The sequence below is a fragment of the Ranitomeya variabilis genome, chromosome 8, assembly GCF_051348905.1.
Source record: "Ranitomeya variabilis isolate aRanVar5 chromosome 8, aRanVar5.hap1, whole genome shotgun sequence".
In the NCBI taxonomy this organism is placed as follows: domain Eukaryota; kingdom Metazoa; phylum Chordata; class Amphibia; order Anura; family Dendrobatidae; genus Ranitomeya; species Ranitomeya variabilis.
Window position 1 is genome coordinate 215,314,832 of NC_135239.1, and position 25,399 is coordinate 215,340,230.

Here is a 25,399-nt window from a genome sequence, read left to right on the forward strand (position 1 = left end):
CACGGGTTGGTGGGTGCACTTACTTTATGGGCACTGCTCAGTGACCTCTCACGGGTTGGGAGGTGTACTTACTTTATGGGCACTGCTCAGTGACCTCTCACAGGTTGGGGGGTGCACTTACTTTATGGGCACTGCTCAGTGACCTCTCACGGGTTGGGGGGTGTACTTACTTTATGGGCACGGCTCAGTGACCTCTCACGGGTTGGGGGGTGCACTTACTTTATGGGCATGGCTCAGTGACCTCTCACGGGTTGGGGGGTGCACTTACTTTATGGGCACTGCTCAGTGACCTCTCACGGGTTGGGGGGTGTACTTACTTTATGGGCACGGCTCAGTGACCTCTCACGGGTTGGGGGGTGCACTTACTTTATGGGCACGGCTCAGTGACCTCTCACGGGTTGGGGGGTGCACTTACTTTATGGGCACTGCTCAGTGACCTCTCACAGGTTGGGGGGTGCACTTACTTTATGGGCACTGCTCAGTGACCTCTCACAGGTTGGGGGGTGCACTTACTTTATGGGCACTGCTCAGTGACCTCTCACGGGTTGGGGGGTGCACTTACTTTATGGGCACTGCTCAGTGACCTCTCACGGGTTGGGGGGTGTACTTACTTTATGGGCACGGCTCAGTGACCTCTCACGGGTTGGGGGGTGCACTTACTTTATGGGCACGGCTCAGTGACCTCTCACGGGTTGGGGGGTGCACTTACTTTATGGGCACTGCTCAGTGACCTTTCACGGGTTGGGGGGTGCACTTACTTTATGGGCACTGCTCAGTGACCTCTCACGGGTTGGGGGGTGCACTTACTTTATGGGCACGACTCAGTGACCTCTCACGGGTTGGGGGGTGCACTTACTTTATGGGCACGGCTCAGTGACCTCTCACGGGTTGGGGGGTGCACTTACTTTATGGGCACTGCTCAGTGACCTTTCACGGGTTGGGGGGTGCACTTACTTTATGGGCACTGCTCGCTGGAGGAGAACACGGCATCGCATGGCTGATAATACATACACAACCACATTGCCACTTTTTCCGCAGAACCTTCCAAGGAAAGAACCCGACGGCGGCTGAGGTGAGACAGGCGGCCGAGGAGCATCTTGTGGAGAAGGAGCGCCTGGACCACGCGCTGCCCAACGCCGTCATCATCGGCCCCTTCCAGATCAGTATAGAGGGGGTGAAGCAGAATATGTCCCGGAAGAGAAAGCTCCTTTCTACCGCTCTGCTGGAGTTACTGGCCAGGAACGTGCACAAGGAGGTGGAGGAGGTAGAGGCCATTGCTCTACAGGGACGCTGCGTCACAGTTAGCGCTCAGGCGCTTAGCCGGCTCCATTGCATTATGGGCACATAACTCTTCTTTCTGCTCCTGATATCGCCTTTCCCTTTTTTTCCTTTCACAGATTTCGGAGCAGTTCCGATCCATCAGTCGTAAACTGTATGAGAAGCCAAACAGCGTGGAGGAGCTGACCGAGCTCCGAGAGTGGATGAAGGGGGTCCCCGAGGAGATGAGATCCCTGGAGGTCGGAGATTTCCTACTATCACACCGCCCTGCCTTGTGCCATTGTGCAGACAGACTCCCCTTAGAGAAGGCAGAGCTGGTTTATTACGGCCTCCGCCTTCCTGATCGCTGTACACATTGTCCTGAATCAGAGCCGTGTACAGAGTTCAGGAAAAGTGCTCGGGATCACGTCAGGAAGCGGCAGGACGTTCCTGCTAAAATATATTCTGCTATTATAAGGGAAATAATTGACAATGCAAAAATCTATACCCAATATAGAAAGTAATTGTAAGGCTATGTTCACACTTTGCGTTTTTGCTGCGTTTCTTATTTCTGCAGGTACAACCTGCTCTCTTGGCAGTAAAGAAGCTGCTTTCTAAAAACAGTTTTTGCTGCATTTTTTTGCTGCATTTTTACTGTCTCTTGTTGATGTTGATAAAGTTTAGTTTCCCCAAAAAATCACGATGCAATGTCCTTAGGTTTTTACACCAAAAATGCTGCAAAACCTGATTCCTGTGTTTTTTTGGTAGATTTTTACTGCGTTTTAGCTCTTACAATCTACGTTTTGTGTCCATCTTTGTTTTAGGAGCAAATAGCGAAAGTTCTCGGGGATTACGAGGTCATTGACGACTTCTTCTACAGCCTGTCCCAGGATGACTTCAGTGCCAAGTGAGTGCGTCCCCCATGATGGGGCGTATGGAGGGTCCCAAGGATACGACCCCTTCGCTGATCTCCCTATATTGCTCCATCGTTAGGTGGGCCGTCATCGCCTGGCCCCATAAGATACTGACAACCATGGAAGCCATCCGGGAGCAGCACCTGGAAGATGAGGAGAGGTTCCGTAAAATCCAAGTGATGGACCAGAACAATTTCTTGGAGAAGCTGGACACCTTACAGGTCGGCACATTCCTGATGGCGGTGACGTAACCTACGATGTGGTGGAATGGCAGGAAATCCTCCCTACATTGGTTCTGGGCTAGCAGAGTGGGGTCAGGACCACCAGAATATCGGAAGCTCTGTTCCCTCCGTCACTCTGGGTCCTGTATTCTGTCCATAATATATTTTTCAGACTTTCCCTCTACGTTTTTGTCCCTAGATGGTGGTCGCCGGATTCTCCACCCACGTCGATATACATCGCGCTCACGAAATTGCCAACGAGGTCCGAAGGGTTCACAAGCAGCTGAAAGAGTCCCAGCAGCAGGCTCAGCTCTACAACAACAGGGAGAGGCTCTTCAGCCTCCCGGTCACCAATGTAAGTCCCACTCGTCATCATCTTATGCTCCACTCACATAAGGGTCACATATTTTATCGTTATCCACCCTATTTTTCTTGTCTGACAGTATGACAAGCTTCTAAAACTGGTGAAAGACTTCCAACCCTTCCGAGACCTATGGACCACCGTCTCGGACTGGATGCGATGGCACGAGAGCTGGATGAACGACCCACTTTCCGCCATCGATGCAGAGCAGCTGGAGAAAAATGTAATGGAGGCGTATAAAAACATGCACAAGTGCATCAAGCATTTCCGAGACATTCCAGGTGGGATCACGTGTATGACCTGTGTGTGCATGCGGCTGTATAGCTGCTCTCCCACTAAGTAAATCGATACCTTTCTTGTAGAAATCCTCCCAGCCAGTACTGAGAAATCAGAGATGGAAGTTATATGCAAATGAGACACAAGTGCATTGGGCGTGGCAAAGCACTTCCATCTCTTCCAGGCCTCACTGCTTATTTCCCCACCTGTCACCTCCCTCGTGCGTTTGTGTGGCAGATCATTTCAGTCTTATGCAGACACCAGAGTGACCTGTCAATCACATGCAGGGGGCAGGCACCGGCGAGTAATGAGCAGTGAGGGCTGGAGAACTGGAAGTGCTTTGACACGCCCTAATGCACTTGTGGCCTTTGCATATAACCTTATCATCAGATTTCTCATCAATGGCTGTGAGGATTTCTCCACCGAAGGTATCGATTTACTCAGCGTGAGAACACCTATGCAGCCATGTCTTTTAGTTTTAGGCAGAAATTTCTCCTCTGAAGTTTCCTTTAAAAAACTGCTCTTATGTTTCATCCTCAAGAGCGATGATTGACAGCTCGGACCAGCTGCATAATTGTGTCGCTGGCCCGACCTGTGCGCTATCCAGTGCTGCAGCATCGGAGGAGCGGAGCGCAGGGACACTGAAGCTGGACCTGTCATGCACTCCAGCATTGTGGCTTGGCTAAGATCAGTGCTTAAAAGTGATATTAAAAAGAGCTTGTAAGCACTGCACATGCTCGGCCACCGCTGCCAGACTGCAGCAGTGGCCAGTAGCCTAGACAACATGAACGTTGTCATTAAAAACTTTCCTTTCTTGAGAATAGAGGTCAATTGAGGCTGTCTTCCGAGCACTTTGTAGTGTTACCATTAGTGATGCGGAGGCTAACCCTTATGGTTTCCAGGTTGTTGTCTCCTCCATAGTTTTCTATAACGGCTCCTTCCTTCTGCAGCCTGCCAGGAGGTGGCTCAGGACATCAAAGGACGCATAGAAGAATTTAAGCCCTACATCCCCCTAATACAAGGACTGCGTAACCCGGGGATGAGGAACCGGCACTGGGAGATTTTATCCGAACAGATAAAGATCAACATCAAACCCAAGTCCAACCTCACGTTCACCCGCTGCCTGGAGATGAAGCTCCAAGACCACATCGAGAGCATCGCCAAAGTGGCCGAGATCGCAGGGAAGGAGTTCTCCATCGAGCAGGTGATGGGATCGTGCCGGTGTTTGCTCTCCGTGTACATCATCATCATCATCGCACCGTATCTAACATGATGTGTTCTTCAGGCTCTGGATAAGATGGAAGGAGAATGGTCTTCAGTGTTCTTCAACATCCTGCCTTATAAAGAGACGGGGACGTTCATACTGAAGAGTCCGGAAGAAGCGTCTCAGCTGTTAGATGACCACATTGTCATGACCCAGAGCATGTCCTTCTCTCCCTACAAGAAGCCTTTCGAAGATCGCATCAGCATCTGGGAGAGCAAACTGCGGCTGACACAGGTGAGGCAGCCGTTCATACATGACATGTAATGGTGGGAGGCTGATGACATCACCGAGGTGGCACAGTGACATCATATGCAAGCAAACCTTCGAGAATAAGATTACTCAGCTGACGACCGAGCAAAACACTCATTCGAAGGCTCGTTGGGTCATTCATGTGGCTCTAACATCATGGTTCAGGATTTCACTGTAATCTTAAGACATCAGAGGTCTCTAACCTCCGGACCATCAGGAAAGTGCTGGACAAGCTCAGCCGCCGCTGGCGTATCCAAGAGATTGAACCTCTCCTGTTTGCCTCCGCAGGATGTCTTGGAGGAATGGCTGACCTGCCAGCGCTCCTGGCTCTACCTGGAACCAATATTCAGCTCCGACGACATCAACCGACAACTGCCGGTGGAAAGTAAGCGATACCAGACCATGGAGCGGACCTGGAGGAAAATCATGCGCAACGCAGAAGAGAATAAGCAGGTGGGTGAGAGGAGCCGTGGGCTACAGAGCGTCGCCAGGGCCCAATCTGTGCCCCTGTATGGACTATACGTGAGGACTGCTCAATGGACAAGCTGTAGGGTTATATCGATGGGAAATGAGGGATATATATATAAATATATATACTGCATCAATATTATCACCAACAAAATGACAATGTGGAAGTCACCGGACATTTCTTTATCCTGTGGCCGTAATATACAGAGATCTGTGGACACGTGGTCTGGTCCCCACTGAGACGCTACTTTTCTCCCAGGTCATTTCCTTGTGCCCAGATCCTCGTCTCCTGGAAAGTCTTAGAGAATGCAACAAACTGCTGGAACTGGTGCAGAAAGGGCTCAGCGAATATCTGGAGACCAAGAGAGGAGCTTTCCCCAGGTAAGAAGCGCCTGGAGGTGAGGAGCTGAGCTCCGTGCTGGGCACTGGGTCACCATCCTGTCCCCGGAGCATTACACTCAGCCCCACGCAGTAATTGGCGCAAGCATGACGCACGCCGTGGTGCTGCCAACAAGCTGCCACGTCATAAGTCACAGCAGATTCCGAGTCCGTCAGTAGAAAGTGTTTGCAAATAACATGGTAATAATCACCGAGCGCAGATTCTGCAGAACCGTGCAGCCATTACCAACACTCTGATTCCTGCCGTGACTTTCATGAAGCAGCATTTTGTCAGTCGCACATCAGGTGGGCACTACTCGCTTCGTGCGACCCCGGCCTGTGTTGTGTGCCTAAGTCCTTGAGTAATGTGATGAGAACATGTGTATGGCAGAGCTGTGCAGTCGGACGCCAGATGGAGATACTGGGCAAGAGGGGAAGTCGCTGGGCACCTGGTGGAGTCATTGGGTGCCAGGTGGAGATATTGGGCACCAGATGGAGATATTGGGCACCAGGTGGAGGTACAGGGCACTAGGTGGAGTCACTGGGTGCCAGGGTGCCAGGTGGAGATACTGGGCACCAGGTGGAGTCACTGTGTGGCAGGTGGAGATATTGGGCACCAGGTGGAGATATTGGGCACCAGATGGAGATATTGGGCACCAGGTGGAGGTACAGGGCACCAGGTGGAGATATCGGGCACCAGGTGGAGATACTGGGCACCAGGTGGAGATACTGGGCACCAGGTGGAGCCTCTGGCCACTGCTTTGCGCATTGCATATGACTCCAGCAAATCTCCCCCTGGTGTCAGCTGGAGGGTGAAGCTGAAATCTGCTCCTCTTTCAGGTTCTACTTCCTTTCCGATGATGAACTCCTGGAGATCCTGTCCCAGACCAAGGATCCCACCGCCGTGCAGCCGCACCTACGCAAATGCTTTGAGAATGTTGCCCGGGTGAGATCGGGGGGCTACAATCCGGAATTGTTACTTATTCATTGTTGATGTAACTGAACATTTCTTCAGTAATTCTCCTCCGTGGAGTCGCACCCCTCTGATCATCAAGTCCCTCGAGTTAGGGAAGATGTATGGTTAAACATCCTTTCTTCTTTTTTTCCAGCTGCTGTTTCAGCCGGATCTACAGATCACCCACATGTACTCAGCCGAGGGCGAGGAGGTGCAGCTGTCCAAACCCATCTACCCAACAGGCAACGTGGAGGACTGGTTACTGGAGGTGGAGAAGGTTATGAAGGCCAGCGTGCGGGATTACATAGAGAGATCCATAAAGGCCTATCCGGGGGTACGACTGGTCAGAGCTCCGGTGGTCTTACTTGGCTCCATGCCGAGCTCAGACTTACTCTCAGCTTCTTATTTCCAGATTCCTCGTTCACAGTGGGTGATGAACTGGCCGGGTCAGGTCACCATAGCCGGATGTCAGACATTTTGGACCAAGGAAGTGTCAGAGGCTCTAGAGGCCAGAGATCTGTCCAGCAGGCTCTTCCCACAGCTGGAGGCTCAGGTCAGTGTGGTGGGTCTATGGTGGTCTCAGGCTGGTTGTACACACGGTGATGTGTCTCATCGCTGAATCTGATGGTATTCTGGGGGGGGGGAAATGGCGCAGTATGAAGATGATGTACTATGCCAGTGCCACAACATCCCGGCGCCATCTCTGATACCCGATCTACTGCATGCACCAATCTTTCTTGTTCATGACTCGACTCTTTGACCCTTTGGGGTGACGCACAGGATGTTCAGTGTCCGTCTTCAATGTCCGCAGCTCCGTGACCTCGTTGCTTTAGTCCGCGGTAAACTATCTCGCATGCAACGCTCCATCCTGTCTGCCCTCATTGTGATCGAGGTCCACGCCAAAGATGTCGCCGCTCGCCTGATTGAGGAAAACGTCAGCAGCGTCAATGATTTTGAGTGGATATCCCAGCTCCGGTATGGTGACAGATAAACAGAAATCAATATGGTGGAGCCCCGCCTGGCCGAAGACTCCACCACAAATGTCTACAGTCCTCCCTGTGACTTGCAGGTATTACTGGAGCCGGGATGACCTGTATGTCAGAGCCGTCAATGCCGAGTTCCTGTACGGGTATGAATACCTCGGAAACACCGGGCGCCTGGTCATAACGCCGCTGACGGACAGGTGCGTTTACCCAGCGAGGCGGGAGATGTGGGAGTATTAGGGGGCAGAACAATAAGTGGCGTCTCAATGTCTTTGCAGATGTTACCTGACACTCACAGGAGCCCTCCATTTAAAGTTTGGGGGCGCCCCGGCTGGACCCGCCGGCACAGGGAAGACGGAGACCACTAAAGACCTGGGGAAAGCTCTCGCAATCCAGACTGTCGTGTTCAACTGCTCCGACCAGCTGGACTTCATGGCCATGGGCAAGTTCTTCAAAGGACTGGCCAGGTGTGTGATGAAGACCCCACATCCACGTGTCACACAGGGCATGGTCGCTTTGATGATACAGGTTTTCCCATGCGCTTCTGTCCGTCTGTCTTTACAGCTCCGGAGCCTGGGCGTGCTTTGACGAATTCAATCGTATTGACATTGAGGTGTTGTCCGTGGTCGCCCAACAGATCACCACAATCCAGAAGGCTCAGCAGCAGCGGGTAAGGACCCCACCTGGGTCTCCAGCCGCACAAAACTACAACTCCCAGCATGGAGCATGCAATTCGGGAATTGCTAACCTTAGGCGCAATGTCTACACCCCTATGGTACATGGACTAAAGCAAAATGGTCTTATCCAAGTAAATTAGTGAGAATAAAAAAGGTTTAAACTCGCCTGAAAGGGTCGTGTAAGACACAACCACTGACAGGCGATTGATGTCCACGCATTTCAGAGCCCATGTGACCCCTTCCTCAGGACAACACACAGATATGGTTCACTTACCCTGGTGCCTCTCTGAATACTCCCCGATGGCGTTACAATTCGTGATGAGCGAGTGTACTGGTTGCTCGGGTTTTCCAGAGCACGCTCGGGTGATCTCCGAGTATTTGTGACTGCTCGGAGATTTAGTTTTCATCGCCACAGCTGAATGATTTACAGCTACTAGCCAGCCTGATTACATGTAGGGATTGGCTAGCAACCAGGCAACCCCCACATGTACTCAGCCTGGCTAATAGCTGTAAATCATTCAGATGAGGTGATGAAAACGAAATCTCCGAGCAGTCACAAATACTCAGAGACCACCCGAGCGTGCTCTGGAAAACCCAGGCAACAAGTACACTCGCTCATCACTACTCACTGCCTCCATTCAGCTGTCGTCTTCTCGTCTATTGACCAGGTGGATCGCTTCATGTTCGAGGGTGTGGAGATCCCGTTAGTGTCGACCTGCGCTGTGTTCATTACCATGAATCCTGGCTACGCCGGTCGTACGGAATTACCAGATAACCTGAAGGTACCTGCGCTCTCACCAGTATCTCCAGTATAGGGGTAATATATCATGGCATAGTCTATGGCGGTGCCACCAGTTTTCCCAGTACCAGTCTGTGACCGTGTCACAAGGAATTACAAGTAGCGTGTCACCAGTACTCCAGTACCTTGGTGTCACCAGTATCCTCGGTACCAGTCTGTGGCAGTGTCCCCAGTACTCCCAGTACCTTGGTGTCACCAATATCCTCGGTACCAGTCTGTGGCAGTGTCCCCAGTACTCCCAGTACCTTGGTGTCACCAGTATCCTCGGTACCAGTCTGTGGCAGTGTCCCCAGTACTCCCAGTACCTTGGTGTCACCAGTATCCTCGGTACCAGTCTGTGGCAGTGTCACCAGTACTCCAGTACCTTGGTGTCACCAGTATCCTCGGTACCAGTCTGTGGCAGTGTCCCCAGTACTCCCAGTACCTTGGTGTCACCAGTATCCTCGGTACCAGTCTGTGGCAGTGTCCCCAGTACTCCCAGTACCTTGGTGTCACCAGTATCCTCGGTACCAGTCTGTGGCAGTGTCCCCAGTACTCCCAGTACCTTGGTGTCACCAGTATCCTCGGTACCAGTCTGTGGCAGTGTCCCCAGTACTCCCAGTACCTTGGTGTCACCAGTATCCTCGGTACCAGTCTGTGGCAGTGTCCCCAGTACTCCCAGTACCTTGGTGTCACCAGTATCCTCGGTACCAGTCTGTGGCAGTGTCACCAGTACTCCCAGTACCTTGGTGTCACCAGTATCCTCGGTACCAGTCTGTGGCAGTGTCCCCAGTACTCCCAGTACCTTGGTGTCACCAGTATCCTCGGTACCAGTCTGTGGCAGTGTCCCCAGTACTCCCAGTACCTTGGTGTCACCAGTATCCTCGGTACCAGTCTGTGGCAGTGTCCCCAGTACTCCCAGTACCTTGGTGTCACCAGTATCCTCGGTACCAGTCTGTGGCAGTGTCACCAGTACTCCCAGTACCTTGGTGTCACCAGTATCCTCGGTACCAGTCTGTGGCAGTGTCCCCAGTACTCCCAGTACCTTGGTGTCACCAGTATCCTCGGTACCAGTCTGTGGCAGTGTCCCCAGTACTCCCAGTACCTTGGTGTCACCAGTATCCTCGGTACCAGTCTGTGGCAGTGTCACCAGTACTCCCAGTACCTTGGTGTCACCAGTATCCTCGGTACCAGTCTGTGGCAGTGTCCCCAGTACTCCCAGTACCTTGGTGTCACCAGTATCCTCGGTACCAGTCTGTGGCAGTGTCCCCAGTACTCCCAGTACCTTGGTGTCACCAGTATCCTCGGTACCAGTCTGTGGCAGTGTCCCCAGTACTCCCAGTACCTTGGTGTCACCAGTATCCTCGGTACCAGTCTGTGGCAGTGTCCCCAGTACTCCCAGTACCTTGGTGTCACCAGTATCCTCGGTACCAGTCTGTGGCAGTGTCCCCAGTACTCCCAGTACCTTGGTGTCACCAGTATCCTCGGTACCAGTCTGTGGCAGTGTCCCCAGTACTCCCAGTACCTTGGTGTCACCAGTATCCTCGGTACCAGTCTGTGGCAGTGTCACCAGTACTCCCAGTACCTTGGTGTCACCAGTATCCTCGGTACCAGTCTGTGGCAGTGTCCCCAGTACTCCCAGTACCTTGGTGTCACCAGTATCCTCGGTACCAGTCTGTGGCAGTGTCACCAGTACTCCCAGTACCTTGGTGTCACCAGTATCCTCGGTACCAGTCTGTGGCAGTGTCCCCAGTACTCCCAGTACCTTGGTGTCACCAGTATCCTCGGTACCAGTCTGTGGCAGTGTCACCAGTACTCCCAGTACCCTCTGTGGCGGGGTTACCAGTTCTCCCCACTCCGTCTTTCTCTTGCAGGCGCTCTTCCGCCCCGTTGCGATGATGGTTCCGGATTACGCCATGATTGCTGAGATCTCGTTATATTCTTTCGGATTCAACAACGCCAAGATTTTAGCAAAGAAAATAACGACGACGTTCAAGCTTTCCTCCGAGCAGCTGAGCTCCCAGGTGACACTGAGCGCTGCACCCTGGGGTGGTCCGACCCAATGAGAAGACCTAAAGCTTCTCACAGCTGAGGGTTTGTTACAGTCGTATCCTCCAGACAATCCTCTGTGAGCTGAGCTGCAGACTGGAACAGTGTAACAAAGCCTCAGCACAGGAGAGAGTCGCGCTGATTGGCTCAGTCCAGAAAGGGTTTTATGCCTTGAACATATAGAATCATTTCCATTCACTGACAGCAAGTGAAAATCTATAAAATAGGGAAGAATTAAAGCACAAAAGTCACTCTGAAGCTGCAGAACTCTCCATTACAGGTGCTGGACCCCGGGCCTCACATACTGGGGGCACATCCCGCACTCTGGGGTTCCATGATGACGTTTTCTCCCCTCTTCCGACCTTTTTTGGGGTGAATTTTCCATCTTTTTCCACCAATGACCCCTCTGCGTTCCTTCCCAGGATCACTACGATTTTGGAATGAGAGCTGTGAAAACGGTGATTTCTGCTGCCGGAAACCTGAAGAGGGAGAATCCCACCATGAACGAGGTGACGGCACGCTTCTTCGTATCGGGTCCTCCGCGACTTCGGAGACTATTTGTGATCTGGAGCTGGAGATCTGGACCATAGATCAGTCCAGACGATGGCGGTGCTGGTTACGGCAGCCTGTAGTCTGTGAATGCCGTGATCCGGTCAGTGGCATGCTGCACGTCGCAGGATACAGGCTGCCGCAGACATCACCTGCGCTCAGCACCACGGCTCTGGCAGTGCCAACATCACCAGCTTCTTCTTGTGTTTGTGTCCGTACAGGAGCTCATCTGCCTCCGAGCCATCCGAGACGTCAACGTCCCCAAATTCCTTCAGGATGACCTGAAACTCTTCAGCGGGATCGTGTCCGATCTCTTCCCCAGGATCGAGGAGGAGCCCATAGATTACGGCAGCCTGGAGGAGGCAATTCGTCAGACCTGCTCCCTGAGAAACCTCAAGGACGTGGACGGTAAGAAGAAGTGGGACGTTTGTGTGCGGGACCTTACTCACAAGTGTCCTCTAAAGTCTTGGAGAACAAGCGTGGCTGAGCTACTGCCCTCTGGTATCAGCCACGTGGGATGGAGAGGCTGTGATCGGCCTCCGCTTCCATGAGGTTGTGTCGTTACTCATCTTGTTATTTTCTGGCCTGATATCAGGATTTGTGACCAAGTGCATCCAGCTGTATGAGACCACCGTGGTGCGTCATGGCCTGATGCTGGTGGGCCCTACTGGATCGGGGAAGTCGGAGGTGCGTGAGGTTTTGTGTAACCGATATATGACCTTACACACTGACGACCGAGGGCATGATTGTGGGATCTGTCCCCGCAGTGCTACAAGGTCCTTGCAGCCGCTATGTCTTCCCTTAAGGGTCTCCCCTCCGTCAGCGGAGGGACCTACGAGACCGTTCACTACTACATCCTAAATCCCAAGTCCATCACCATGGGGCAGCTGTACGGAGAGTTTGATCTTCTCACCCACGAATGGTAAACCATTGCATCCATTGTGGCTGCGTCTAGCCGTCTCCATCCAGATGTCTCGTTACTTTGGGATTTTTCTCTGTAGGACGGATGGGATACTGTCATCGCTCATCCGGGGAGGCGCCTCCTCTACAGATCCGGACAAGAAGTGGTACATGTTCGATGGCCCCGTAGACGCCGTTTGGATTGAGAATATGAACACGGTGCTGGATGACAACAAGAAGCTGTGTCTGAGCTCAGGGGAGATCATAAAGCTGACAGAGGTGACCCCAAAACACTCATCTCTGAATATTGGGGAGCGCCAACATGGCCCCTCCGCTCTACTGAAATGTCTTCTCCGTCTTCAGGCCATGACCATGATGTTTGAGGTCCAGGATTTGGCCGTTGCGTCTCCGGCCACTGTTTCCCGCTGCGGCATGGTGTATCTAGAGCCCAGTATCCTCGGACTCGGCCCTTTTACCGAATGCTGGCTCCGGGATCTCCCCGCTGTGCTGAGGCCCTATGTGGAGCAGCTGGAGGCCTTATTCTCACGGTTCCTGCAGGTAGGAACCATTGATGTCCGCCATGCGACTTCCCACTGAGATATTGCAGAATCTGAACATCTGCATTTTCCCTCTTCTGTTTCTTCTCTTGCTCTTACTAGCAGCCATTCTGAGCTGCAGTGTAAAGTATGGGAGAAAGAGGTAGAGTTCAGCTCTTAGACTACCTCTTAGCCCTGTGTGCAGTGCAGTTAAGCTGGAGTCATTGATCAGAGCTGCAGTGTAAAGTATCCGTGTCAGTGATATCCCTTCCCTCGTCTCCAGGACGCCATCCAGTTTGTGCATCGCTCAGTGAAGGAAGTGATCGCCTCCACCGCCAGTAACCTGGTGCTGAGCCTCCTGAAGCTGCTGGACTGCTTCTTCCAGCCTTTCATTCCTAGAGAGGTAAATCGTCCAGATTACATCCCTCCAGAGCTGCACTCGCAGTTCTGCCAGTATATACCTGGTCGGAGCCTGTCCTCCTGTATCTCGCAGTACACTTGTTCTGATTTCCCAGGGACAGAAGAAAATCCCGCAGGAAAAGCTGGATCGCATCGGGGAGCTGGTGGAAAGCTGGTTCATGTTCTCTCTCATCTGGAGCGTGGGAATCACCGGCGACTCGGACGGACGCTTGCTATTTAGCAGATTTCTAAGGGACAAAATGGCATCGGAGAAGGTAGCACTGTGTGACCCGCATGTGTGACCCGCATCCTCCACCAATAAGACGAGTCAGGGGCGAGGGGGTCTCGTGTGTGACCCCACTCCACTGGACAGAGTCCTTTTATACTGTGAAGCTACAAATGCTAGCATGCTCTGACCGTGGTGTGCCATGCTGGGACTAGTAGTGCATGCTCTGACCGTGGTGCATGCTCTGACCGTGGTGTGCCATGCTGGGACCAGTAATGCATGCTCTGACCGTGGTATGCCATGCTGGGACTGGTAGTGCATGCTCTGACCGTGGTGTGCCATGCTGGGACTAGTAGTGCATGCTCTGACCGTGGTGTGCCATGCTGGGACTGGTAGTGCATGCTCTGACCGTGGTGTGCCATGCTGGGACTAGTAGTGCATGCTCTGACCGTGGTGTGCCATGCTGGGACTGGTAGTGCATGCTCTGACCGTGGTGTGCCATGCTGGGACTAGTAGTGCATGCTCTGACCGTGGTGTGCCATGCTGGGACTGGTAGTGCATGCTTTGACCATGGTATGCCATGCTGGGACTGGTAGTGCATGCTCTGACCGTGGTGTGCCATGCTGGGACTGGTAGTGCATGCTTTGACCGTGGTATGCCATGCTGGGACTGGTAGCGCATGCTCTAACCGTGGTGTGCCATGCTGGGACTAGTAGTGCATGCTCTGACCGTGGTGTGCCATGCTGGGACTGGTAGTGCATGCTCTGACCGTGGTGTGCCGTGCTGGGACTAGTAGTGCATGCTCTGACCGTGGTGTGCCATGCTGGGACCAGTAATGCATGCTCTGACCGTGGTGTGCCATGCTGGGACTGGTAGTGCATGCTTTGACCGTGGTATGCCATGCTGGGACTGGTAGTGCATGCTCTGACCGTGGTGTGCCATGCTGGGACTAGTAGTGCATGCTCTGACCGTGGTGTGCCATGCTGGGACTGGTAGTGCATGCTTTGACCATGGTATGCCATGCTGGGACTGGTAGTGCATGCTCTGACCGTGGTGTGCCATGCTGGGACTGGTAGTGCATGCTTTGACCGTGGTATGCCATGCTGGGACTGGTAGCGCATGCTCTAACCGTGGTGTGCCATGCTGGGACTAGTAGTGCATGCTCTGACCGTGGTGTGCCATGCTGGGACTGGTAGTGCATGCTCTGACCGTGGTGTGCCGTGCTGGGACTAGTAGTGCATGCTCTGACCGTGGTGTGCCATGCTGGGACCAGTAATGCATGCTCTGACCGTGGTGTGCCATGCTGGGACTGGTAGTGCATGCTTTGACCGTGGTATGCCATGCTGGGACTGGTAGTGCATGCTCTGACCGTGGTGTGCCATGCTGGGACTAGTAGTGCATGCTCTGACCGTGGTGTGCCATGCTGGGACTGGTAGTGCATGCTCTGACCGTGGTGTGCCATGCTGGGACTGGTAGTGCATGCTCTGACCGTGGCGTGCCATGCTGGGACTAGTAGTGCATGCTCTGACCGTGGTGTGCCATGCTGGGACCAGTAATGCATTCTCTGACCGTGGTGTGCCATGCTGGGACTGGTAGTGCATGCTTTGACCATGGTATGCCATGCTGGGACTAGTAGTGCATGCTCTGACCGTGGTGTGCCATGCTGGGACTGGTAGTGCATGCTTTGACCATGGTATGCCATGCTGGGACTGGTAGTGCATGCTCTGACCGTGGTGTGCCATGCTGGGACTAGTAGTGCATGCTCTGACCGTGGTGTGCCATGCTGGGACTGGTAGTGCATGCTCTGACTGTGGTGTGCCGTGCTGGGACTAGTAGTGCATGCTCTGACCGTGGTGTGCCATGCTGGGACCAGTAATGCATGCTCTGACCGTGGTATGCCATGCTGGGACTGGTAGTGCATGCTCTGACCGTGGTGTGCCATGCTGGGACTAGTAGTGCATGCTCTGACCGTGGTGTGCCATGCTGGGACTGGTAGTGCATGCTCTGACCGTGGTGTGCCGTGCTGGGACTAGTAGTGCATGCTCTGACCGTGGTGTGCCATGCTGGGACCAATAATGCATGCTCTGACCGTGGTGTGCCATGCTGGGACTGGTAGTGCATGCTTTGACCGTGGTATGCCATGCTGGGACTGGTAGTGCATGCTCTGACCGTGGTGTGCCATGCTGGGACTAGTAGTGCATGCTCTGACTGTGGTGTGCCATGCTGGGACTAGTAGTGTCACCACAGCTGGTAGGCTAATTGGACACATATCACTGGGCCCGTATGGGTGACTGTACAACACATCCCGCTCCACCTGCATTGTACGGCTGCGTTCCTGCCTATTGACTATAAGTCTCGGCCTCCGTCCTCAGGTGACGATTCTCTTCCCAGAAGACGGTCTGGTCTATGACTACGTGCTGGATGATGCCGGGATCAGCAGTGTCGCCGAGGACGAGGAGGAGGACGCACGGAGAAAGGTGAGGTGTCCTCGCCCCATTCATAGTGCGGCCTTCGCCCCATATTCCGCCCATTTACACATATTCTTCTCATTGAGGTGCGCTGGGCGAACTGGATGGAGTCCTCCGCTGCTTTCTCCATTGCTCCTGACACCAGCTACGCCGACATCATCGTGCCCACACTGGACACCGTGCGGATGTCACATCTTGTGGAGATGCTGCTGAGCAACAAGAAGCTGGTGAGTATGTGGAGGCCATGATAAAGGCAGTGCCGGGGCGGCGGCCATTGTATCTGGACCTTGTGTTTTGTCTGCAGGTTCTGTGTGTGGGTCCTACAGGGACCGGGAAGACCCTGACCATCTCTGACAAGCTGCTGAAGAACATGCCCCAGGAATACATCAGCCACTTCCTCATGTTTTCTGCACGGACCTCCGCCAATCAAACCCAAGATCTGATCGACAGCAAACTGGACAAAAGGCAAGCGATAACATGGGGTGGGGGGTGACAGGACGTGCCCCCCAAAATCCACAGCAGCATCCTCTCCATCACCTGTGCCAAGATGGAGCAGGATTCATTCATCTGCAATTCTGTAATTACAGGAGGAAGGGGGTGTTCGGACCACCGCTCGGGCGCTACTTCATCTTCTTCATCGATGACATGAACATGCCAGCCCTGGAGACGTACGGAGCGCAGCCGCCCATAGAGCTGCTGAGACAGTGGCTGGACCACGGGGGATGGTACGACCGCAAGCAGATAGGTATGTGCAGAGGATGTGAACTTAGAAAGGGACCCCCGCCTCAACCAGAAGGTGGGCCGGGGCAGGTGTATGGGTAAATAATAATAATAATAATAACAATGTTCTTCGTCATTTTTGGCATTTTGGCAAGGGGTCTTCAAGAAATTGGTGGACATTAATTTTCTGTGCGCCATGGGACCCCCCGGAGGAGGCAGGAATCCGGTGTCGCCACGACTCACGCGTCACTTCAATTACTTGTGCTTCACGGAGATGGCGGACAGCAGCAAGAGCCGGATCTTCTCCACCATCCTGGGGGGCTGGATGGGTGAGTGACCGAGGACGAGGCCTGGGGTGGTGGGAGAGGTTGTATTTCTATTGGACACTGCAGATTCACGTGGTTCGGAATCGTATTGTAACAGCAATGCCGGACTAATGGAACATTACTAGAATTATAAATCCACAGGGCTGAGCCTCCATCATTAAAAGTTATTAGCAGCTAAAGGGAGAGATTGGGACGTCCGCTGATCCGGAGAACGGGCTCTGATATGTCACATAGGAGCGGAGGAGAGGCAGCCACGTCACCCCTCCATTCATCCTATATGGGACCCCAGAGATGCCGAGCTCCCGGCTGTCCCATGAGAGTGAATGCTGCAGCGGTTCATATGTACGGCCATCACTCCGTCCCACCAGGGCATTTCTACTCTCAGGATTGATCCACTTTGTGATCAGCCCTTTTTACTGGCCGTACACATTAGTGGCATATCAGCCGCACTGATGGCCGTCGAGTGTGTCTGGGGCCTGACCACTTTCTATTGAAGCAGAGGATGGAGCGGATCAGGATCGGACACTCTGATCTTTACTGTCCTACACTTTTGTTCTCCGGAGATACAAGTGCTCCTCACATACAGATGTGTACATACAAGTGCTCCTCACATACAGATGTGTATATACAAGTGCTCCTCACATACAGGTGTGTATATACAAGTGCTCTTCACATACAGATGTGTATATACAGGAGCCTCTCACATACAGATGTGTACATACAAGTGCTCCTCACATACAGATGTGTACATACAAGTGCTCCTCACATACAGATGTGTACATACAAGTGCTCCTCACATACAGATGTGTATATACAAGTGCTTCTCACATACAGATGTGTATATACAAGTGCTCCTCACATACAGATGTGTATATACAAGTGCTCCTCACATACAGATGTGTATATACAGGTGCTCCTCACATACAGATGTGTACATACAGGTGCTCCTCACATACATACAGATGTGTACATACAAGTGCTCCTCACATACATACAGATGTGTATATACTGGAGCTTCTCACAAACTTAGAATATCACCAAAAAGTGAATATATTTCAGTTCTTCAATACAAAAAGTGAATCTCCTATATTCTATAGAGTCATTACACACAGAGTGATCTCCTATATTCTATAGAGTCATTACACACAGAGTGATCTCCTATATTCTATAGAGTCATTACACACAGAGTGATCTCCTATATTCTATAGAGTCATTACACAGAGTGATCTCCTATATTCTATAGAGTCATTACACAGAGTGATCTCCTATATTCTATAGAGTCATTACACAGAGTGATCTCCTATATTCTATAGAGTCATTACACAGAGTGATCTCCTATATTCTATAGAGTCATTACACAGAGTGATCTCCTATATTCTATAGAGTCATTACACAGAGTGATCTCCTATATTCTATAGAGTCATTACACACAGAGTGATCTCCTATATTCTATAGAGTCATTACACACAGAGTGATCTCCTATATTCTATAGAGTCATTACACAGAGTGATCTCCTATATTCTATAGAGTCATTACACACAGAGTGATCTCCTATATTCTATAGAGTCATTACACAGAGTGATCTCCTATATTCTATAGAGTCATTACACACAGAGTGATCTCCTATATTCTATAGAGTCATTACACAGAGTGATCTCCTATATTCTATAGAGTCATTACACGGAGTGATCTCCTATATTCTATAGAGTCATTACACACAGAGTGATCTCCTATATTCTATAGAGTCATTACACAGAGTGATCTCCTATATTCTATAGAGTCATTACACACAGAGTGATCTCCTATATTCTATAGAGTCATTACACAGAGTGATCTCCTATATTCTATAGAGTCATTACACAGAGTGATCTCCTATATTCTATAGAGTCATTACACAGAGTGATCTCCTATATTCTATAGAGTCATTACACAGAGTGATCTCCTATATTCTATAGAGTCATTACACAGAGTGATCTCCTATATTCTATAGAGTCATTACACAGAGTGATCTCCTATATTCTATAGAGTGATTACACACAGAGTGATCTCCTATATTCTATAGAGTCATTACACACAGTGAATCTCCTATATTCTATAGAGTCATTACACACAGAGTGATCTCCTATATTCTATAGAGTCATTACACACAGAGTGATCTCCTATATTCTATAGAGTCATTACACACAGAGTGATCTCCTATATTCTATAGAGTCATTACACAGAGTGATCTCCTATATTCTATAGAGTCATTACACACAGTGATCTCCTATATTCTATAGAGTCATTACACAGAGTGATCTCCTATATTCTATAGAGTCATTACACAGAGTGATCTCCTATATTCTATAGAGTCATTACACACAGAGTGATCTCCTATATTCTATAGAGTCATTACACAGAGTGATCTCCTATATTCTATAGAGTCATTACACAGAGTGATCTCCTATATTCTATAGAGTCATTACACAGAGTGATCTCCTATATTCTATAGAGTCATTACACACAGAGTGATCTCCTATATTCTATAGAGTCATTACACACAGAGTGATCTCCTATATTCTATAGAGTCATTACACACAGAGTGATCTCCTATATTCTATAGAGTCATTACACAGAGTGATCTCCTATATTCTATAGAGTCATTACACACAGTGATCTCCTATATTCTATAGAGTCATTACACAGAGTGATCTCCTATATTCTATAGAGTCATTACACAGAGTGATCTCCTATATTCTATAGAGTCATTACACACAGAGTGATCTCCTATATTCTATAGAGTCATTACACACAGAGTGATCTCCTATATTCTATAGAGTGATTACACACAGAGTGATCTCCTATATTCTATAGAGTCATTACACAGAGTGATCTCCTATATTCTATAGAGTCATTACACACAGAGGGGTCTATTTCACGTGTTTACTTCTGTTAATGTTGATGATTATTAGACGTTTGTAGGGTCGTGTAGCAGGATGTGCAGATTACTGAGCATTTCCCATTTTCTAGTTGGATTACTTGGAGACAGAAGTTACAAGGAAGCAGTCAGTAAGTCAGAAGGAAGAGCTGAGTGCTTGACAGACAGGTCAGATGAAATGTAAAGGCAGAAAATAGCCAGAGCTTGTGCTGTATCTGTGTAGGTGTCTGTGCTGTCCTGGTTCTGAATCTGTCTAGTCCTCCCCTCATGTTGTGTCTCGATGAATCTCTCAGGAACCTTCATCTGTATCATTTGTCTTTCTTTCTGTTCTTGCAGCGGGGGCCCCGGCGGTCCGGCATCTCTCGGAGCAGCTGGTGGAGGCGACCATTAAAGTGTACAACACAATCACATCACAGCTGCTCCCCACCCCCGCAAAGTCGCACTACACCTTCAACCTACGCGACCTGTCCAAGGTTTTCCAAGGCATATTGATGGCTGAACCAGCAAAAATGGAGGTGAGCATCCGTGGGAAGGTACCACAAGGGCGATTCAACCATTGTTCGTGGTACTGAAGGTCATTAATTCGTCTCCCTCTGTTCTCTTTCGTAGGACCAGATCTGCCTGCTGAAGTTGTGGTACCATGAATCGTGCCGGGTCTTCCAGGACCGGCTGGTGAACGATGAGGACCGGAGATGGTTTGATGACCTCATGAAGGGAAGGATGCAGGAATTTGGGGCCACCTTCGAGGAGGTGATACCGCAGCAGCCGGTGCTGTTCGGGGACTTCATGACCTCTGGAACGGACTCCAAATATTATCAGCTCATTGAGGACCGGGAAAAGGTAGGAAAAAGGCTCCTAGCCATAAAATGGGGATTGTCTGTGCTCTGCCACCATATTTTGTAGAAAGCAACTTTTCCAGAGCCGAGGATTCGCATCCTTCAATTCTTGTTTTAGAAGATCACGGCCCCCCATTTGCCTGTAGCGTTGCCCACCTTTAACGTCTCTGTTCCCGAGTATTCAGCTCTGTGTTTCCCATCAGCTCCTTCATGTCCTGGCGGATTACATGGAAGATTATAATCAGATCAACACAGCAAAGATGAAGCTGGTGCTTTTCCTGGACGCCATTCAGCACATTTGCCGGATCAGTCGTGTCCTGCGCCAACCACTCGGCAACGCCCTGCTGCTCGGCGTTGGGGGAAGTGGGAGACAGTCCCTGACCAGGCTGGCCAGTCACATGTAAGGACCCTCCGAGAACTCCGTCCTGGTTTATCGACACCATCTTATCCTGACGATTTACCTCTGTCTGACCCGATATCTTTCCAGGGCGGAATATGAATGTTTCCAGATCGAATTGTCCAAAAACTATGGCATTCCGGAGTGGAGAGAAGATATAAAGGGGATTCTGCTGAAAGCCGGGCTGCAGAACACTCCCATCACTTTCCTCTTCACTGACACCCAGGTTGGGCCGTCACCATCTTTTCAATGTGGTTTTGAGATTTATTTCGCTGCAGTTTTCCAATATTTTCTTCTTCAAATAATCTTCTCTCTTTAAGATCAAGAACGAGTCTTTCCTTGAAGACATTAACAACATCCTGAATTCAGGGGACGTCCCGAACCTGTATGGACCCGAGGAGCAGGATCAGATTGTCTCGGTCATGAAGCCTGTGGTACAAGACATGGGGCAGCAGCCAACCAAAGCCAATCTAATGGCGGCCTACACACGACGGGTGAGGGGCAACATCCACACGGTGCTCTGCATGAGGTATGTGTCCCGGACACTTCCCGTACCAGAGCGACATGAGCATTGGGGGATGCCTCATCATCGCTCCTCTCTCACAGTCCGATAGGGGAGGTCTTCCGCTCCCGTCTGAGGCAGTTCCCATCCTTAGTGACCTGCTGCACCATTGATTGGTTTGACGAATGGCCGGCAGAAGCTTTGCAGTCAGTGGCCTCTTCATTCCTGATGGATATTCCAGAGCTGGAGTCCAGAGACTCCGTGGTCCAAGGCATGGTAGGTTGGAGACACCAGACATTCCCTTCATCTTGTAGCCGCCGTCCATAATCCTGTGCATCCTCCGACTGCAGATCCAGATGTGTGTGGAGATGCATCAGTCCGTGGCTGTCAAGTCCAAGCAATACCTGGCGGAGCTCTCCCGGCATAATTACATCACACCCAAGAGTTACCTGGAGCTGCTGGGTATATATTCCAGTCTGATCGGCAAGAAACTGATGGAGATCAAGACGGCCAAGGAAAGGATGAAGAGCGGGCTAGATAAGGTGAGGACGAGGGTCCCACACATGACGGATCTACAGGGGTCACTGTCTGCTTCCATCTATTTCTTTTCATTCCTCCATGATCTCTATATTTTTATTCCCAATACTGCACCTCATCGGTTTAAGATTTTATATCGGCCACATGTGGGGACTTGTCTCCAACATTTATGGATGACGATGAGGTCTCCTCCATTAGAAATAAACCCGTCTCTATTGGGGATAAAACTCCCCTAATTCCTCTTGCAACAAGCTGAGGATAAAGAAGACCCCCATCTACAGACAGCTCTCACGGGGTCTTGCCTCTTGTTGCAAGGCTCAATAATCGGTGATGCGTTGAGTTATGGGGTCACTGCTTATCGTAGGTTGCTTTATGGCTTCTGGAAGAAAGATACATTACATGATGTCCCATAAGACTGCTTCTGCCAGATGGTGGTCTCCAGACGGAGGGGCTTTCCCGCTCGTTCTCTAGATGCCATTGGTGACACAGGACTATAGTCTTCCAATATGGAGGGATTCGGATGCCTCGGTCCGCACCTCCCCGCTCTGTTTTTGGCCATTCTGCGCTCACACACCTGACATGACAATCGTGACATTGTCTACATCCAGGGCTCGCTGGATCACTGCTCCGTCCGAGTCATGGAGCAGGCTGACTTGTCTTCTCATTCTTGCTCCGATTTTCTCAGCTCCTTCACACGGCCGAGGATGTAGCCAAGATGCAAGAGGAATTGGAGACGATGCGGCCATTGCTGGAGGAGGCGGCACAAGACACTGTCACCACTATGCAGAAAATCCAGGTAAAACAATCTCTTGTTTCTTGAAGCATTTTTATATTTTTGCTTCCATCTCACTAAAATCAGGAATTTTCTTCCAGGAAGACACTGTAGTAGCGGAAGCCACCAGGACCTCGGTGCAGGTGGAGGAAGCCAAGGCTACAGAGAAGGCCGGCAAAGCCCAGGAGATTGCAGACGATGCCCAGAAGGACCTGGACGAGGCTCTGCCGGCCCTGGACGCCGCTCTCGCCAGCCTGAAGTCTCTTAATAAGAATGATGTCACCGAGGTGGGTGAAGCGCGCTGGTCGTGTGCGCCCGTCTCCGGGGCAGATGAGGCGGCACACGAGCGTGATGACAAGTCGCAATGTAATGGCACAAAGCAGCAAAGTGCAGAAATGCATCGTTCCAGGCACTAAATCTGTATGTGGGACCCTCCACCATCAGGTCCGGGCCATGCAGCGCCCCCCAGTGGGAGTAAAACTCGTGATTGAAGCCGTCTGCATAATGAAAGGCGTCAGACCGAAGAAAGTGGCCGGAGAGAAACCTGGTAGCAGAGTAGACGACTACTGGGAGCCGGGGAAAGGTCTTCTGCAAGACCCCGGAAAGTTTCTGGAGGGTCTGTTCAAGTTTGACAAGGTAATAATCAGTCACACGTTCACCCAAAAGGGCGAAGAGCAGAATTCCTGATCTCACGGCTGCTCGTCTGTCCTCAGGATAATATCCCAGACACCGTTATCAAAGCCATACAGCCGTACATCGATAATGAAGAGTTTCAGCCGGAGGCCATCGCCAGGGTGTCAAAGGCCTGTACCTCCATCTGCCAGTGGGTGCGGGCCATGCATAAATATCACTTTGTGGCAAAAGGCGTGGAGCCCAAAAGAGTGAGTACGAGGAGCCACGGTCGGTACAAGCCTTATTCTGTGTATGGGGGTGATTGGCCTGCTCTTACTGTCAGGAATCCTTTCCATCTGTGGAGATTAAAGGTAAATCCCCACGGGACAGTAAAGTCTGATACTAATTCTCCGGCTGAACAATCGCTCTTCTCTACATTGAAAGGTGGGAAATCTGCAGAAACGATGGCTGCACCGCAGATCATTGCCGAGATATTGGATAAGGTCTGTTAATCCCGAATTCTGCTGTGGATTTTCCATGCTCAGATCCACACAGAGTATCTGCAGCCTTTCCCACCCATGTGGACAGGCACATAATCTGCAGCATTGGAAGGATTCTCTGCAGTAACAGCTGAAACAGGTTCACAGAGGGAGCTGGGGAACTGTCCAAATGGCAGCCGTCTTTTTGTGATCCCCTGATCATGTTCACAGCACCTGACGGTAATTTCTGTCACTTGGACGCATTACCACATATGTGACTGTTTTCTGCAGCAAGCGCTAAAAGAAGCTCAGGAAGATTTAGCCGAGACCCAGAAAATCCTGGATGAAGCCAAAGCTCGACTGAACGAGGTGGAGGAGGGGATCGCAACGTTACAGGCAAAGTACCGGGACTGCGTGTCCAAGAAGGAAGAGCTGGAACAGAAATGTGACCAGTGTGAACAGAAGCTGATCCGCGCTGATAAGGTAGATGACACCAGTGCTCCCACCACGTACATGTGCCTCGTTCAGGGCCATGATCGCCATCCTTCATCCATCTGACTGTTTCCCTTCTCGTAGTTGATCCCATCTCGCATCCATCTGACGGTCTCCATTTTCGTAGTTGATCCCATCTCATATCCATCTGACGGTCTCCTTTCTTGTTGTTGATCTCATCTCTCATCCATCTGATGTTTTCCTTTCTCATAGTTGATCCCATCTCTGATCCGTCTGACGGTCTCCTTTCTCATAGTTGATTCCATCTCGCATCCATCTGACGGTCTCCTTTCTTGTAGTTGATCCCATCTCTCATCCGACGGTCTCCTTTCTTGTAGTTGATCCCATCTCTCATCCATCTGAGTGTTTACCTTCTCGTAGTTGATCCCATCTCTCATCCATCTGATGTTTTCCTTTCTCATAGTTGATCCCATCTCTGATCCGTCTGACGGTCTCCTTTTTCGTAGTTGATCCCATCTCATATCCATCTGACGGTCTCCTTTCTTGTTGTTGATCCCATCTCTCATCCATCTGATGTTTTCCTTTCTCATAGTTGATTCCATCTCGCATCCATCTGACGGTCTCCTTTCTTGTAGTTGATCCCATCTCTCATCCATCTGACGGTTTCCTTTCTTGTAGTTGATCCCATCTCTCATCCATCTGAGTGTTTACCTTCTCGTAGTTGATCCCATCTCTCATCCATCTGACATTTTCCTTTCTCATAGTTGATTCCATCTCGTATCCATCTGACGGTCTCCTTTCTCGTAGTTGATCACTGGCCTGGCTGACGAGCGGCAGCGCTGGCAGGATACGGTCCTAAATCTGGAGAAGCTGCTGGTGAATGTTACGGGGGATCTGCTGCTCTGCGCCGGCTTCCTGGCTTATCTAGGACCATTCACGG

At 50.9% G+C, this 25,399-nt stretch overlaps 1 protein-coding gene across 2 annotated transcripts in view; it reads left to right on the forward strand.

The window, feature by feature from the left end:
* DNAH1 (dynein axonemal heavy chain 1) overlaps positions 1-25,399 on the forward strand; it is a 64,693-nt gene that overhangs the window by 27,816 nt on the left and 11,478 nt on the right. Inside the window, exons 14-59 of one of the 2 annotated variants that reach the window (XM_077276967.1) lie at positions 1,039-1,264; positions 1,398-1,517; positions 2,082-2,164; positions 2,251-2,392; positions 2,592-2,747; positions 2,836-3,034; positions 3,980-4,233; positions 4,315-4,527; positions 4,831-4,995; positions 5,270-5,391; positions 6,229-6,334; positions 6,498-6,677; positions 6,756-6,896; positions 7,155-7,318; positions 7,413-7,526; positions 7,605-7,793; positions 7,891-7,996; positions 8,672-8,785; positions 10,656-10,805; positions 11,253-11,339; positions 11,601-11,787; positions 11,975-12,066; positions 12,147-12,301; positions 12,381-12,558; positions 12,643-12,837; positions 13,099-13,218; positions 13,331-13,489; positions 15,813-15,917; positions 15,995-16,135; positions 16,213-16,373; positions 16,496-16,653; positions 16,784-16,957; positions 19,964-20,002; positions 20,208-20,386; positions 20,481-20,711; positions 20,911-21,107; positions 21,195-21,330; positions 21,425-21,633; positions 21,711-21,882; positions 21,957-22,148; positions 22,829-22,939; positions 23,017-23,202; positions 23,360-23,551; positions 23,629-23,796; positions 24,298-24,489; positions 25,267-25,398. In XM_077276967.1, coding sequence (XP_077133082.1) covers positions 1,039-1,264; positions 1,398-1,517; positions 2,082-2,164; positions 2,251-2,392; positions 2,592-2,747; positions 2,836-3,034; positions 3,980-4,233; positions 4,315-4,527; positions 4,831-4,995; positions 5,270-5,391; positions 6,229-6,334; positions 6,498-6,677; positions 6,756-6,896; positions 7,155-7,318; positions 7,413-7,526; positions 7,605-7,793; positions 7,891-7,996; positions 8,672-8,785; positions 10,656-10,805; positions 11,253-11,339; positions 11,601-11,787; positions 11,975-12,066; positions 12,147-12,301; positions 12,381-12,558; positions 12,643-12,837; positions 13,099-13,218; positions 13,331-13,489; positions 15,813-15,917; positions 15,995-16,135; positions 16,213-16,373; positions 16,496-16,653; positions 16,784-16,957; positions 19,964-20,002; positions 20,208-20,386; positions 20,481-20,711; positions 20,911-21,107; positions 21,195-21,330; positions 21,425-21,633; positions 21,711-21,882; positions 21,957-22,148; positions 22,829-22,939; positions 23,017-23,202; positions 23,360-23,551; positions 23,629-23,796; positions 24,298-24,489; positions 25,267-25,398 — 7,192 coding nt within the window. The remainder of the gene's footprint in view (positions 1-1,038; positions 1,265-1,397; positions 1,518-2,081; positions 2,165-2,250; positions 2,393-2,591; positions 2,748-2,835; positions 3,035-3,979; positions 4,234-4,314; positions 4,528-4,830; positions 4,996-5,269; positions 5,392-6,228; positions 6,335-6,497; positions 6,678-6,755; positions 6,897-7,154; positions 7,319-7,412; positions 7,527-7,604; positions 7,794-7,890; positions 7,997-8,671; positions 8,786-10,655; positions 10,806-11,252; positions 11,340-11,600; positions 11,788-11,974; positions 12,067-12,146; positions 12,302-12,380; positions 12,559-12,642; positions 12,838-13,098; positions 13,219-13,330; positions 13,490-15,812; positions 15,918-15,994; positions 16,136-16,212; positions 16,374-16,495; positions 16,654-16,783; positions 16,958-19,963; positions 20,003-20,207; positions 20,387-20,480; positions 20,712-20,910; positions 21,108-21,194; positions 21,331-21,424; positions 21,634-21,710; positions 21,883-21,956; positions 22,149-22,828; positions 22,940-23,016; positions 23,203-23,359; positions 23,552-23,628; positions 23,797-24,297; positions 24,490-25,266; position 25,399) is intronic. The other variant, XM_077276968.1, reaches the window with a different exon arrangement.